Source organism: Phalacrocorax aristotelis, chromosome 6 (assembly GCF_949628215.1).
Source record: "Phalacrocorax aristotelis chromosome 6, bGulAri2.1, whole genome shotgun sequence".
In the NCBI taxonomy this organism is placed as follows: Eukaryota; Metazoa; Chordata; class Aves; order Suliformes; family Phalacrocoracidae; genus Phalacrocorax; species Phalacrocorax aristotelis.
The window spans coordinates 30,427,408-30,441,575 of record NC_134281.1 but is presented as its reverse complement, the minus strand read 5'-3'; the positions used below and the strand labels follow the sequence as shown (position 1 = coordinate 30,441,575).

Here is a 14,168-nt window from a genome sequence, read left to right as displayed (position 1 = left end):
CACAACTGGGCAGGGTGCCCATGTCCCGGTCAGGTTCCCAGCAGGTGCAAATACCCAGTAAGATAACTGGTGGGTGCCCATGACCCAGTGAGGTGGCAGTGGCCGACACAGGCCCAGGACCCCGTGGGTCATGTCCCTCCAGGAATAATTCTAGACGAATAGCACTCCTTATTCTCAACAGTTAAGATTTTTGTCAAACCAAGATGAATTTTTGGCTTTCCTCGTAACATGGGCTGCCACTTTGCCCCCCGAGAGGATGTTGAGCAGAATCGTGTCACAGCTGCCCAGCTGGGGCACGGCGCTGAATGCAGCACGGATGGAGCTCTGGGCACAGCCCCTTCTTGCTGAGAAGTTCACGGCATGGCCCCCATCACGTGGGACGCAGTCCCGCTCCCACTGCTGGGCTCAGTGTCCGCTGGCAGGCACAGCAGTGGGAGAAGCGGGCTTCAAAATCCGCCTACACAGGTCCTCCCCAGCTCCGCCGCAGCCTCCATCGCCTGCTGGGGTGGTGGAGAAAGGCCTTGTGACATCATAGAGCCTTGCGTGCCATCAGCCCATGACTTGTCACGTCGGCAACCCTTGCAAGCTGAGACACGCAAGGCAGCCACTCGGTGCTGGTGGTCACTGCCTGAACTCTGCTCAAGCTGACAGCCCAAGCCAGCTCACGCATTGGGATTTTTTTCCTCGGGAGAGACCATGATAACTCTCAGCCCAGCTCTCCCCCTGACCATGGCTCTCTGCACGGTATCTCTGTTCACCGGTGGCCTTCGCCTTTACATCAACCCCACCTGGGTCATTGTCAGGAGAGAAGCCTCTCTTCAAGACCTGAAGCAGGCAGAGAGTGTGGGCCCCGAATGGTACAGCAGAATTGGCCTCCACAACCCACGCAGGTGGGTCAAGCTGAGGATGGCTGTCACTCCGGAGGGCTCGAAGGAACCGCCCGTTGCTAGTGAGAGCACGGCTTCTGAACCGCCCCACCTTCTGGGCCAGCTTTGGGACTCCCTTGCCCAGGCGGACAGGACCCAGCTGTGTTGCAGGGCCTTGCAAAGCCTGTGGCTGTGCTTCCTGTTTTGGGTTGCGCTTCGCCTCTGGAGAAATGGGAACAGACCCCATGGACAGGGAGACATCACAATCAGTCACACAGGAAGGGAGCGGCTTGTGGGGAGCAGGGAAGCACATCATTGCAAGCCTTGGCGAAGAAGGCTTGCAAAGAAAAAACAAAACCCAGCGCAGGCAAGAAAGCCTCGGCACGCCCTGAGAGCTCCTCTGCTTCTTTACCAGGTACGTGCCCAGCCGCAGGGCAGAAACCCTCCGGGAGACCCCAGCACAACATGGGGCCTGCCAGAGGTGTGCTCAGCCCAGCGTGCTGCCCAGAGCAGTCCTGCGCGGCTGGAGTCTTTCCAGAGGAAGCCAAGCCCCGCAGGACACTTCTCGGCCACCCGGCCTGCGCCCACTTCATTGTGCCCCCGGCCCTGTCATTTCCAGGGAAGGGGATGGCTGGCCTCATCTTCCATGGGGAGAGACTGCTTGAGAGAGGGCACCTTCAGCTCTCATGAAGTGCTCCGCCAGCTGGAGGCCAAAATTGCCCTGCTGGCCAAGTGCACCAGGCTCGTCTACCGCCTCCACCTGAAAAAGCTCCGGCAGCAGCACTCCGAGAAGAAGGCGCAAGAAAAAGGCAAGCGGAGGAGAGCCTCCCCTAGCTCCTTGTGCACCTCCACCTAGATCATGCTCTCGGCGGATTGGCAAGATGAAATGCAGCGGTGCAAGTGAGTGCGGGTGTCCTTGCGGGTGGGACCTGAGGCAGAAGAGAACAGGCATCTATGGCCGTGAGGGGCTCCATGGGTGCCCACGTCCCAAGAGGAGGGCCCACATCCTGGCAGGGTGCCCACGTCCCCCTGAGGTTCCCGGTGGGTGCCCGTGTCCCACTGCGGTGCCTGGTGCGTGCCCATGTCCCGGTGAGGTGTGTTGTGGCTGCTCCCCATGTCCCTAGGGGTAAGGTGGCAGTGGCCAGTGCCTGCTCATGGCCCGTTGGGTCCCTTAGGCCTTAGGACCTCCAAGGCTGGTGCGAGGGCAAGCATCACACCAGGAAGAGGGGCAGCTGTTAGGAAGTGGGTGGATAACCTTCCCTACTGTAGTATTTTCACCCAGCTAACAGTGAATTCTCTTCAGGGTGACAGGCAGCTGGTGCATCAGGACATGCCTCAGCCCACCAAAGGGCCCGGGAGTGAGGGCACCTCCACCGACTTCTTCTGCTGGCTGGAGGCCGTTAGCGCCCCGATGGTCGTGCTCCTGCAGGTGGCCACGGCCAACGGGCAGCCGCGTCCTGGTGGGTTGCCCGTGCCCGCCCGGCACAACAGCCAACGGGCACTTGGCAACTCTCTGTTGAGGACCTCTGGGAGGGTCCCCCTTTTCCGCCCTCCCAAAGGTGCTGCCAGGGCCCACTGGCATCCAAAGGGCCGGGGCTCATCTCTGCCTCCCCAGAGGGGTCAGCCAGAGCATGCCCGTGCAGCAGAGACGCCTGGGAAACTCGGCCAAAGTCCTGCTGGGAGCAGCCTACTTCCTCAATCTTCTAGCACTCGTCAGATCAATAAAGCGCTTTGTTCCTGTACCATGTGCCATTTTGGTACCAAGGGCATCCAGGAAGGGGCAACACGAAAGGCAGTGGTGCGAGCCAGGCTGCTGTATGTGAGCTTGCAGAGCATGCGTTCCAGGAGAAGTGGGACAGCTGGGCTGCGAGAGGGTGGGCATCCATGGCTGTGAGGTGCTCCGCGGGTGCCCATGTTCCAGGAGGAGGGCACTGCAGCCCGGCAGGTTGCCCGTGTCCTGGTGAGGATCCCTGGGAGACACCCATGTCCCAGTGAGGTGGCAGTGGCCGACACAGGCCCAGGACCCCGTGGGTCATGTCCCTCCAGGAATAATTCTAGACGAATCGCACTCCTTATTCTCAACAGTTAAGATTTTTGTCAAACCGAGATGAATTTCTGGCTTTCCTTGTAACATGGGCTGCCACTTTGCCCCCCGAGAGGATGTTGAGCAGAATCGTGTCACAGCTGCCCAGCTGGGGCACGGCGCTGAATGCAGCACGGATGGAGCTCTGGGCACAGCCCCTTCTTGCTGAGAAGTTCACGGCATGGCCCCGATCACGTGGGACACAGTCCCGCTCCCACTGCTGGGCTCAGTGTCCGCCGGCAGGCACAGCAGTGCCTCTCTCCCCCTGACCATGGCACTCTGCACAGTGTCTGTGTTCACCGGTGGCCTTCACCTTTCCATCAACCCCATCTGGATCATTCTCAGGAGAGAACCCTCTCTTCAAGACCCTGAGGGCGGCAGCCTGAGAGGTGACACGTGGCAGGTACAATGTTCTCACCCTTGCCCCAGAGGCTGGGATTTTTGTCAAAGTCATCCCTGGAGTTTCGTGCCTCATTTTCATGCGTTTTTGCTTTGCCATGCCCCCAGCACGTGCACCCCTCCCTCTGTAGGGGACAGGGAGGGGTGGGACCCCATCGTCAACAGAGAGCCTCTGCATCCCGCGAGGTGCCTTGGTTCAGAGAAGCTTCTGGATCATGCCCAATTATGGGTACGGCTGAGATTTGACCCAGGGTATAAATTTGGTGCCATTGGAGACCCCCTTGGAGTTGTCTGCTTGGAGTGTTGGGCTGTTGTTTGAAGCTGCTCCCTGTGGGCTGGGATGGCACGTGAGGAAGCTTCCCAGCATTGAGTGCCCTCTCCTCTTTTGGGTGAGTGATTTCTTCTGGATATATCCTTGAGTGAACCCTCACCTCCCCACCCACCCCGGACAAGTGATTCTGCCTTTCAGGGTACCCAGAAGAGGGAGAGATCTCCTTTTTGTGAGCGAGTGTTTGTGTGCGCGCACTTTGGTCCATCATTCTTGTACATAAATGTGTAGTACTAGTACCCCAACTGACAACTCAATGCTGTTATTTGTTAAGTGTTATCGGAGGGTTGATTGTTTTCAGTTTACCCCTGTTTCTCATTGTTTTTTTGTTGTGGTTTTGGCTGCTTGTGGTTTGCCTGTCACTAGGACTTTAACCCAAAAGTCCAGTCCCAAGGGGCCAAGGTCCATTTTTTTGTGTTCTCCTACAGGACAACGGAGGTACGGACCATTCTGTTGCTCGTATTGGTAGTAACAGCAATTACTGCAGATAAGCCAGACCTGGATGATGAGGAAGTGCCAGAGGTGATGATGAGATTTGTGTGGATGATGAATCTGATGTCCATAACAGCTTGTTTACCCACCCCCAGGTCTGCAGAAGGCCCCTTACCCATTTTTGTACAAGACATCAACATTATTACTAGCCCTTGAATCAACATGGAGTCAATATAACAATTATAGGTGGAAGTTCTGGGAAAGCATAGGGAACGTAGGCTATAGTCACATCATTTATAGCTGGTCACTGGGCACGATACATGCTAGTTCAGTATGGGTGCCAAATATAATTACAGTCTCCAACCAACCCGTAAAGCCGTGGGGTGGAGTGTCAATGGCACTACACCCTGTACTGAAGTTCCATGGGAGCCACTGAACGCGGCTCTCTGTGGGATGTTGATGATCACTCATCATTGTACACTAAGCCACTAAATGATTCCTGGTGTAGCAAATACCCAGACAGGGACAATAATGAATACCCTAGCATATGTAATAACAGCTCATTTGACTGCCCACTCAGTTGCACATGGGCCAGCTACACCTAGGCACCTAGTTAGTATGAGGGAAAAGATAAGGCACACCTGAAAGAGTCTCCACTCTGGGACTGCCAAACAGAAATTGGGCCTAAGGACCTAGATAAAATGCCCCTGTTGTGGTTATACCCACCGGCCCAAGAGGCCTCGGTATGAGACTGCTAAATGAATAAAATGAAGGAAATAGCTAAAGACACAAGAGAAATCGCCACTGCACTGGGGACTGATTGGCTGGGGAAAGTTTTCAGTGCGTTTGACTTCTCCTTATTGGGATGGCTAACTAGCCTCATTCAGTCTGTGATAATGATCATAATTGTGATTGTTGTAGTTTGTATTATTATACGCTGTATTAAGAGCATCATAATGGAATCCATGTCTGCTGTGAAGTACACTCTCGTAAAACCTGTCCCTGAGACTAACGCTCCCCTAAATCCCACTCGTGAAACTGCCGTGTCCCTAAACTGGACCCATGCACCTTCAAATCCTATCCCTATTTTAGATGTCCCAACACAACCCCAGGATGATGTCCCTATGTTTGCCTGTTGCTATTGTTAATTATTGTTATAACATTGAGTATTGTTACATGGTTGATAGTTTATTGTAGATTGTTGACTGATTGCTAACGGTAACAGCTGAAAGAAACTTGGAGAATGATGATCCACAGTGGGTATTAAACTCACTGACACTGTGCCCCCTTTTAACTTTGGAGGCAAGAGGTGACTGTACCGCCACTCCAGAGAAACCGGTCGGATCATGACTGTGGTCACGGGATGGGTTGTGTGGCAGTGACACCCTGCCCCCACCCCCCGGAGATCGGGGCCTTTGGCAGGGTGATCCCTGGCTTTTCGCACCTCAGTTTCGTGCCTTTTGTGTTTTGCAGTAGTACCTTCTGGGTACTCAGGAGAGGGAGAGAGTTCCTTTTTGTGAGTGTGTGTGTGCATGTGCACTTTGGACCATCATTCCTGTGTATAAACGTGTAGTACTAATACCCTGACTGACAACTCAAAGCTGTTATGTGTTAAGTGTTATCGGAGGGTTGATTGATTTCATTTCACCCCTGCTTCTCATCATTTTTTCTTCTGGTTTTCGCTGCTTGGTGAAATAAAGTTGTTTATGCTTGTCCTCCTTTAGTGTACCTCCATGAGAGACCAGAAGCAACCACCTGTTGCCAAGAGCTTTGTTGCCAAATGGTACAGTACCATTGGCCTTCGCAGGCGCTGAAAAAGGGTGAGATTCAGGATGGGTGTCATTCCTGATGACACCAAAAAGCAGAAATAAAGCTCCTTAACACTGGGCATATTAAAGACAAGGAGTTATTTTATTTGGCGCTGTGTGCAAGGCGGAATATTTCCACAAATCAAGCACCTACTGGAGTTCATTTTGACATTTATACATGACAGTTAACACACCACGCCTATTTAATACATAATTATTGACCTGACTGAGCATCCCCTTCTTCCATTGGTCTGTATCTTTTCTGCTTAGTTTTAAAGCTACAGTGTGATTTTAATTCACTGTGTGTGCTCAGAAGGAGGGAGGGTGGGGAGGGGGTAGTCCTTTTGCCCCTCAATTTTCAGCTGTCAACAAAAAGATATCCCCTTTTCTCTACAGCGACTTGTGCCCGGGCAGAAATCCCCGCTGAAATTCATAGAGCTGTTAACTAAACACTCCCAAATCTCCCACCCTGGCGCTCTGCCCTGGCTGCAATAGGTACCATTCCGTTCTCCCGAAAAGCGCATTCGTTCGCCCGGTGCGCAAAACGTCAAACTCCCCCCAGAGCGGAGGTCTTGTATTTAGTTCATTTTTGCACACAGATGGGTGCGAGTTGGTAACTCCGCAAAGCCAGCACCCCACACCGAGACACTGCAAGGCATTTGTGCAGTTAAATGTGTCAGTCACAGCTAATATCCACACCCCTCAGCTAATAATTTTTCACTTCACCTTAAAGGTACAGCTCCCGTTAAATTTACCATGCATGCCCAGAGAGCGAACGGCTTATTTAAGTGTGGTGGTGGTGGGGTTTCTGGCCTATGGGCGTGATATTTAGTATTATTAGGACAGCTCACCTAAAGGACACTTAGTTTTAGTTCTTATCAACATCCCAATTAGTTGTTCTCCTCGACTATACAATTCATCACCCAGTTCTCAATGTCTTCTGAGGCGGGAGGCTCTCTTCTATCAGTCTCCCAGCTCTCTTCAAGGATGAAGTCGTAAAACAAATTCTTCCCTGGCTTTCACCTCTCTTTTCTGGCCGCCAAATTCCGTTTTGCCAGGCTCACGTGGTTCGTTGTTATTACTTCGCAGAAAATTCCATTTTCTTCAGGATATCAATTCCTCCAGCGAAGCATGGGGTGTCTCCCCGGATGTGCAGCTAGCTCTCTGATCTCTCCACCCTGTTGTTTATCTGTTTTAAAAAGTGGGGTTTTTTTTTAATTTTAAAAAGTTTGCAAATAGTGATTAATAGCCCAAGCAAGCCTCAGCTTTTAAGCATGCCTTGTGGAGCGTAGGTTACGGGAGGCTGTGGGGGTGGTGGCTGCCTCAGCGGCGGCCGCAGGCAGCCACAGGGAAGCAGCGGCAGGGCGATGAAGAGAGGCTGTCTCTGGAGAGCGGTCAGGCGGCGCCGGCCGCCCCCGCCCTGGGGCTGGCGGCACTCTGCTCTGCCTCCTCAGACGGGTTGTACACGGCAGCATGTGAGCGTGGGGCCCGCTGGGGCCGGGCCGAGCCGAGAGGGGGCGGCCGGGTCGCGCCGGGCCAGGCTCAGGCCGGGGGAGCGGCCGGCGGCCGGGCTCAGGCCGGGCCGGGTCGCGCGCGGAGCGAGGCGCTGCCCCGGAGGCACGGAGGGAGGCGGGCCGGCCGCCGGCGAGGTGAGGGGGCGCCGGGGGTGGTCTGCGGGTGCCGTCGGTGTCCCGCGGGCGGCCGCAGCCCGCGGGGCCGGGGACGCCCCTCGGCTCGGTCAGGAGCTGCCCGCAGGCCTGTCTGGGCCGCCGCGGTCGCTGGGTGTCTGTGTGTGGGGGGTGTCAGTGTGAGGTTGCCTTTCTCGGGAGAAGGCTTCGAGCCTGCTTGTCTCTGCAAAAGTGTTCTTTCAAGGTACCGGCCATTACCAGGTGTGTGCTAGATCGTAATCGGTACGAGGCAAAAGGAAGGGTAAAACAGAACGCGTCTCTGAAATAACTGTGCTTGGTGCTCCCAGCCCCAGCCTGGGATGGTGCTAGTTGCAAGAAGCCATGCTTTTAACAGCCATAAGAAAAAGACAATTCTAAGGAAAAATAACGCCCTTGCAAAGTCCACTTCTGAACTTTGCCTGTCTAGTTTTGCTGTTACCAGAAGTTAGCTGTAGCTCCGCTTAAATAAAGACAGGAACTGTGCTTATCTCTTTCTTTTCCAAACAGCTCAATGACACCTGGGAAGAAGTTACAGGGTCTTGTAGCTGCTGCAATCACTCCGATGACTCCTGACGGGTGAGTATGGCCCTGTATCACAACATGGCATGTTGTCAGGAGTTGCACTGCTTACTGTTACCTTAAAATCCTGTCTCCCTTCTTTCATATTTGGAACTAATGGGTTTTGGTTTTAAATCAGATCTCTGATGGGATGGGGAAACTGCTAGGTTGGTCCCACTAACAGTGGAATGGGTTCCCTTAGCCTCTGCGTCCTCCTGTTGCCTAGCAAGTGCTGTAGGTCTGTGTTTGGAGAATTTGGATCGGTCTCACATCTCTTTTTCTACAGCTTTTGTAGGTGCATGTTAAATCATAGTAAGGTTATACGCATAGAGCATGGCGGTATTTTCACGTTTGTTAAGGCAAATCACGGTCCTAGCTAAAAAGAGCTTTTGAGAGCTAGAAAATAATCGTCAAAATCTGATGTCCTTTTACACTTTTCTTTACCCTAGTTAACTCATGCAAGCATTCATGTGTATATATGTGTGCATGGCATTAGTCTAAACCAAAAGAAAATATTGCAAGGGCTGCACAGTTCTGAAAATAACATGAAATCAAAAGTTGAAATTTAGCCTTCCTCAAAACAGGGGTGGTAAACAGATGTCCTCCCTACTGCACTTTGATGTTGCAAGACAGTTGTTTGGAGTCAGCAAAAGACCCTGAGCTTCTCTGATGAGGGGGTGTGTCAAGACCTGTATGTGTTTCTGAGGGAGACAGTGGAGGTTTGCCAGTACAGTCCTCTGAAAGTGATCCTTTACTTTTGAGAGGTGCTGTAAAGCATGGTACTATCTCAATCAGGGAACTCACTTGCATTGCAGTCACTGCTTTGTTTCTTGTTTTAAAGGAAACTTATTTCTGATTTCATTTTTTATTACTACTCAAATTTATTGCAAGATGGTATTTGGAGCATGATCTGGGCCCGCTGCCTCACGTGCCTGGGCCCTTGTAAGATGTGTCCTCCGGAAGCAGGTATGAAATTCTGGGTGATGTTTGAATCCAGTCAAGGTCCCAAAATTGACTTCCAGGCTATAGGGCTGGTCTGTATGTTTGACAGATTAAAACAATGGTGAAATATTATACACTGATAAACACAAGTTTGTCCTGGAGGGAAGATAAGCCTAGAGTTCAGTTTCCCCTGTTTGTGAGGGAAGTTTGTTGCTTTCCTCATCCTTTAATGAGAGAGAGGTCAAAGTCACATCCAGCAGATGCCATTTCGCGGTCTGCGTCCAGCAGTTACAAGTTACTGTTTGCAAGCACCTGCACAAATATCTTTGTGCTCGCAAGAGGACTCCTGTTTCCCTCAACAGTCAAAAAGGCTTGAGTGCCTCTTGTTCTCTCACATCTCCCCAAAAAAGTACTTTGCTGTGGCAAGCCTGCAGTAATTACCAATTGGGATAAAAGGTTGGAACAGTGAACTCCTTGTCAGGAGGAAGAGAAACTGGACGAAAGAATTCAGAACAGAACTGTTACCTGAAATTTTACCCTCAGCACGTGTGTATCATACCCTGGGGTAATTTGTGTGTGTACAAATGCGAGGCTTTAAAAATACATGTCTGTCTGTGTTTTCTTCATCTCTAAGTTTAAGATATCAGTGGGTGGAGGCTTATGGTTGCTGAGGCTCCTAACATTGCTGCAGTTCCTTTCATTTCAGACAAATTAACCTTTCCGTGATTCATCAATATGTGGATTATCTGGTGAGCGAGCAGAAGGTGAAGAATGTCTTTGGTAAGTAGTTTTTTTGACAAAAACTGTGTCACACCACTTTTGCCTGGATGGCAGTCCTATGATATCTTGCCTGATAAGAGCTGTAGTGGGAGGGACTGTGGATGTGGGATCATCCTAGACATTTATATTCATCAGTGGAGGGGGTGTAAGCAATGCTTAAGGCATCTGCCTTTGCCTTCACCCAGTTTCCGTGTGGGGTATAATAAGCGTTGCCTTCATACAGTGACATTTCCAGAGACGAATGGATAATGCTGTCTTGGCAGAGAAGTCTCAACTGAATGATTCTCCCCTTTGCCAATGGTCTGATTAAAGAGCATCCGCTCAGGAGTCAAGGCAATTCAGTGGGCTCATCAAAGCCAAATGGGCTTGTTTAGGAAACCTGTGGTACGCTGTATGATACCGAGGTGGTCGCTACTCCCGTCTCTGTTCTGCCTCTGCCTTGGGGACTGCTGTGGGGGCAGCAGGGATGGCTGGATAGAGAATGCAGCATCTGCTAAACCACTTCCACTCCCAGCCTGGCATAGTTAAGTCAGCTGAAGTCAGTGATAAGATTTTTGTTCAAAACTTCCGTCAAAAGAGTGCCAAGATGCAGAGCCAGCCGTGGCAGTGACTTCAGCTACCACATTTTAATCTGTTGTTTGTAACTAAACATAGCGACATCTCGTTGGTTTCCAGGGGAGCGTTAGCCTAGGTAGAACACGTGGTTGAACTCATGACAAAGACACCAAATTTCAGGTCAGGCGGTTTCCTTGGAGTGGAGGACAGACAGTCACTCTGCCTGGCTAGCTGGGCATCCCTTTGTGCATTTGCCATAGCCTGACTGACACTGCTGGGGGAAGGAGGTAGTGTCACTGGGGAGGAGGTGCTCGGGGGCAGTTTCCCAGTTTGGGCAGCTGATTCTGTCTCCTCCCTCCCATTGCTGCTGATCCCAAAACACCCAGGTTTCCGACACAGGCGTTTAGTGATGATAGCACTGCAACCCCCATGCAGATGCTGGTGTGGACCATTGCCATCTTAAAATGAGTTGGGGTAAAAATATTTCTGTTTAATATCATCAAGTGTCAGTTCTTGTCTTCAGTAAAGCCAACGCGTGTAGGCTAGGCCTCAGCAAGTGTGTTGTGTTGAAACAGTGAATGGCACAACAGGAGAAGGACTGTCCCTTAACATCCAGGAGAGGATGTTAATTCTTATTGGATGTTAATTCTCCTTATTCATAACAGGTAAGATTTTTGGCTTTCCTCGTAACATGGGCTGCCACTTTGCCCCCCGAGAGGATGTTGAGCGGAATCGTGTCACAGCTGCCCAGCTGGGGCACGGCGCTGAATGCAGCACGGATGGAGCTCTGGGCACAGCCCCTTCTTGCTGAGAACTTCAGGGCACGGCCCTGATCACGTGGGACACAGTCCTGCTCCCACTGCTGGGCTCAGTGTCCGCTGGCAGGCACAGCAGTGGGAGAAGCGGGCTTCAAAATCCGCCTACACAGGTCCTCCCCAGCTCCGCCGCAGCCTCCATCGCCTGCTGGGGTGGTGGAGAAAGGCCTTGTGACATCATAGAGCCTTGTGTGCCATCAGCCCATGACTTGTCACGTCGGCAACCCTTGCAAGCTGAGACACGCAAGGCAGCCACTCGGTGCTGGTGGTCACTGCCTGAACTCTGCTCAAGCTGACAGCCCAAGCCAGCTCACGCATTGGGATTTTTTTCCTCGGGAGAGACCATGATAACTCTCAGCCCAGCTCTCCCCCTGACCATGGCTCTCTGCACGGTATCTCTGTTCACCAGTGGCCTTCGCCTTTACATCAACCCCACCTGGGTCATTGTCAGGAGAGAAGCCTCTCTTCAAGACCTGAAGCAGGCAGAGAGTGTGGGCCCCGAATGGTACAGCAGAATTGGCCTCCACAACCCACGCAGGTGGGTCAAGCTGAGGATGGCTGTCACTCCGGAGGGCTCGAAGGAACCGCCCGTTGCTAGTGAGAGCACGGCTTCTGAACCGCCCCACCTTCTGGGCCAGCTTTGGGACTCCCTTGCCCAGGCGGACAGGACCCAGCTGTGTTGCAGGGCCTTGCAAAGCCTGTGGCTGTGCTTCCTGTTTTGGGTTGCGCTTCACCTCTGGAGAAACGGGAACAGACCCCATGGACAGGGAGACATCACAATCAGTCACACAGGAAGGGAGCAGCTTGTGGGGAGCAGGGAAGCACATCATTGCAAGCCTTGGCGAAGAAGGCTTGCAAAGAAAAAACAAAACCCAGCGCAGGCAAGAAAGCCTCGGCACGCCCTGAGAGCTCCTCTGCTTCTTTACCAGGTACGTGCCCAGCCGCAGGGCAGAAACCCTCCGGGAGACCCCAGCACAACATGGGGCCTGCCAGAGGTGTGCTCAGCCCAGCGTGCTGCCCAGAGCAGTCCTGCGCGGCTGGAGTCTTTCCAGAGGAAGCCAAGCCCCGCGGGACACTTCTCGGCCACCCGGCCTGCGCCCACTTCATTGTGCCCCCGGCCCTGTCATTTCCAGGGAAGGGGATGGCTGGCCTCATCTTCCATGGGGAGAGACTGCTTGAGAGAGGGCACCTTCAGCTCTCATGAAGTGCTCCGCCAGCTGGAGGCCAAAATTGCCCTGCTGGCCAAGTGCACCAGGCTCATCTACCGCCTCCACCTGAAAAAGCTCCGGCAGCAGCACTCTGAGAAGAAGGCGCAAGAAAAAGGCAAGCGGAGGAGAGCCTCCCCTAGCTCCTTGTGCACCTCCACCTAGATCATGCTCTCGGCGGATTGGCAAGATGAAATGCAGCGGTGCAAGTGAGTGCGGGTGTCCTTGTGGGTGGGACCTGAGGCAGAAGAGAACAGGCATCTGTGGCCGTGAGGGGCTCCATGGGTGCCCACGTCCCAAGAGGAGGGCCCACATCCTGGCAGGGTGCCCACGTCCCCCTGAGGTTCCTGGTGGGTGCCCGTGTCCCACTGCGGCGCCTGGTGCGTGCCCATGTCCCGGTGAGGTGTGTTGTGGCTGCTCCCCATGTCCCTAGGGGTAAGGTGGCAGTGGCCAGTGCCTGCTCATGGCCCGTTGGGTCCCTTAGGCCTTAGGACCTCCAAGGCTGGTGCGAGGGCAAGCATCACACCAGGAAGAGGGGCAGCTGTTAGGAAGTGGGTGGATAACCTTCCCTACTGTAGTATTTTCACCCAGCTAACAGTGAATTCTCCTCAGGTTGACAGGCAGCTGGTGCATCAGGACATGCCTCAGCCCACCAAAGGGCCCGGGCGTGAGGGCACCTCCACCGACTTCTTCTGCTGGCTGGAGGCCATTAGCGCCCCGATGGTCGTGCTCCTGCGGGTGGCCATGGCCAACGGGCGGCCGCGTCCTGGTGGGTTGCCCGTGCCCGCCCGGCACAACAGCCAACGGGCACTTGGCAACTCTCTGTTGAGGACCTCTGGGAGGGTCCCCCTTTTCCGCCCTCCCAAAGGTGCTGCCAGGGCCCACTGGCATCCAAAGGGCCGGGGCTCATCTCTGCCTCCCCAGAGGGGTCAGCCAGAGCATGCCCGTGCAGCAGAGACGCCTGGGAAACTCGGCCAAAGTCCTGCTGGGAGCAGCCTACTTCCTCAATCTTCTAGCACTCGTCAGATCAATAAAGCGCTTTGTTCCTGTACCATGTGCCATTTTGGTACCAAGGGCATCCAGGAAGGGGTAACACGAAAGGCAGTGGTGCGAGCCAGGCTGCTGTATGTGAGCTTGCAGAACATGCGTTCCAGGAGAAGTGGGACAGCTGGGCTGCGAGAGGGTGGGCATCCATGGCTGTGAGGTGCCCCGCGGGTGCCCATGTTCCAGGAGGAGGGCACTGCAGCCCGGCAGGTTGCCCGTGTCCTGGTGAGGATCCCTGGGAGACACCCATGTCCCAGTGAGGTGGCAGTGGCCGACACAGGCCCAGGACCCCGTGGGTCATGTCCCTCCAGGAATAATTCTAGACGAATAGCACTCCTTATTCTCAACAGTTAAGATTTTTGTCAAACCGAGATGAATTTCTGGCTTTCCTCGTAACATGGGCTGCCACTTTGCCCCCCGAGAGGATGTTGAGCAGAATCGTGTCACAGCTGCCCAGCTGGGGCACGGCGCTGAATGCAGCACGGATGGAGCTCTGGGCACAGCCCCTTCTTGCTGAGAAGTTCACGGCATGGCCCCCATCACGTGGGACGTAGTCCCGCTCCCACTGCTGGGCTCAGTGTCCGCCGGCAGGCACAGCAGTGGGAGAAGCGGGCTTCAAAATCCGCCTACACAGGTCCTCCCCAGCTCCGCCGCAGCCTCCATCACCTGCTGGGGTGGTGGAGAAA

At 53.6% G+C, this 14,168-nt stretch overlaps 1 protein-coding gene across 3 annotated transcripts; it reads left to right on the top strand.

The window, feature by feature from the left end:
• Positions 1–1,633: 1,633 nt before the first annotated feature.
• Positions 1,634–13,489, top strand: LOC142058869 (N-acetylneuraminate lyase-like). Of its 3 annotated transcripts, XM_075096809.1 has the most exons (6): positions 1,634–1,766; positions 8,091–8,159; positions 9,790–9,863; positions 11,084–12,162; positions 12,367–12,647; positions 13,051–13,489. In XM_075096809.1, the coding sequence occupies exons 1-4, from the start codon at positions 1,726–1,728 to the stop codon at positions 11,227–11,229; spliced, it is 330 nt and encodes a 109-aa protein (XP_074952910.1). In that variant the 5' UTR covers positions 1,634–1,725; the 3' UTR covers positions 11,230–12,162; positions 12,367–12,647; positions 13,051–13,489. The 3 variants fall into 3 exon arrangements, 2 of the variants coding, with proteins under 2 accessions (XP_074952910.1, XP_074952911.1); XM_075096810.1 differs by lacking the exons at positions 11,084–12,162; positions 12,367–12,647; positions 13,051–13,489 and adding an exon at positions 10,994–11,077; XR_012661135.1 differs by lacking the exons at positions 1,634–1,766; positions 11,084–12,162; positions 12,367–12,647; positions 13,051–13,489 and adding exons at positions 5,849–5,928; positions 10,942–10,967.
• Positions 13,490–14,168: the final 679 nt, after the last annotated feature.

Excerpts from the sequence above, each read along its gene's own strand:
- LOC142058869 (XM_075096809.1), top strand. The coding sequence starts at position 1,726 with ATGCTCTCGGCGGATTGGCAAGATGAAATGCAGCGGTGCAA. Across the intron at positions 1,767-8,090 it reads GATGAAATGCAGCGGTGCAA|CTCAATGACACCTGGGAAGA; the intron begins GTGAGTGCGGGT and ends TTTTCCAAACAG. Across the intron at positions 8,160-9,789 it reads ACTCCGATGACTCCTGACGG|ACAAATTAACCTTTCCGTGA; the intron begins GTGAGTATGGCC and ends CTTTCATTTCAG.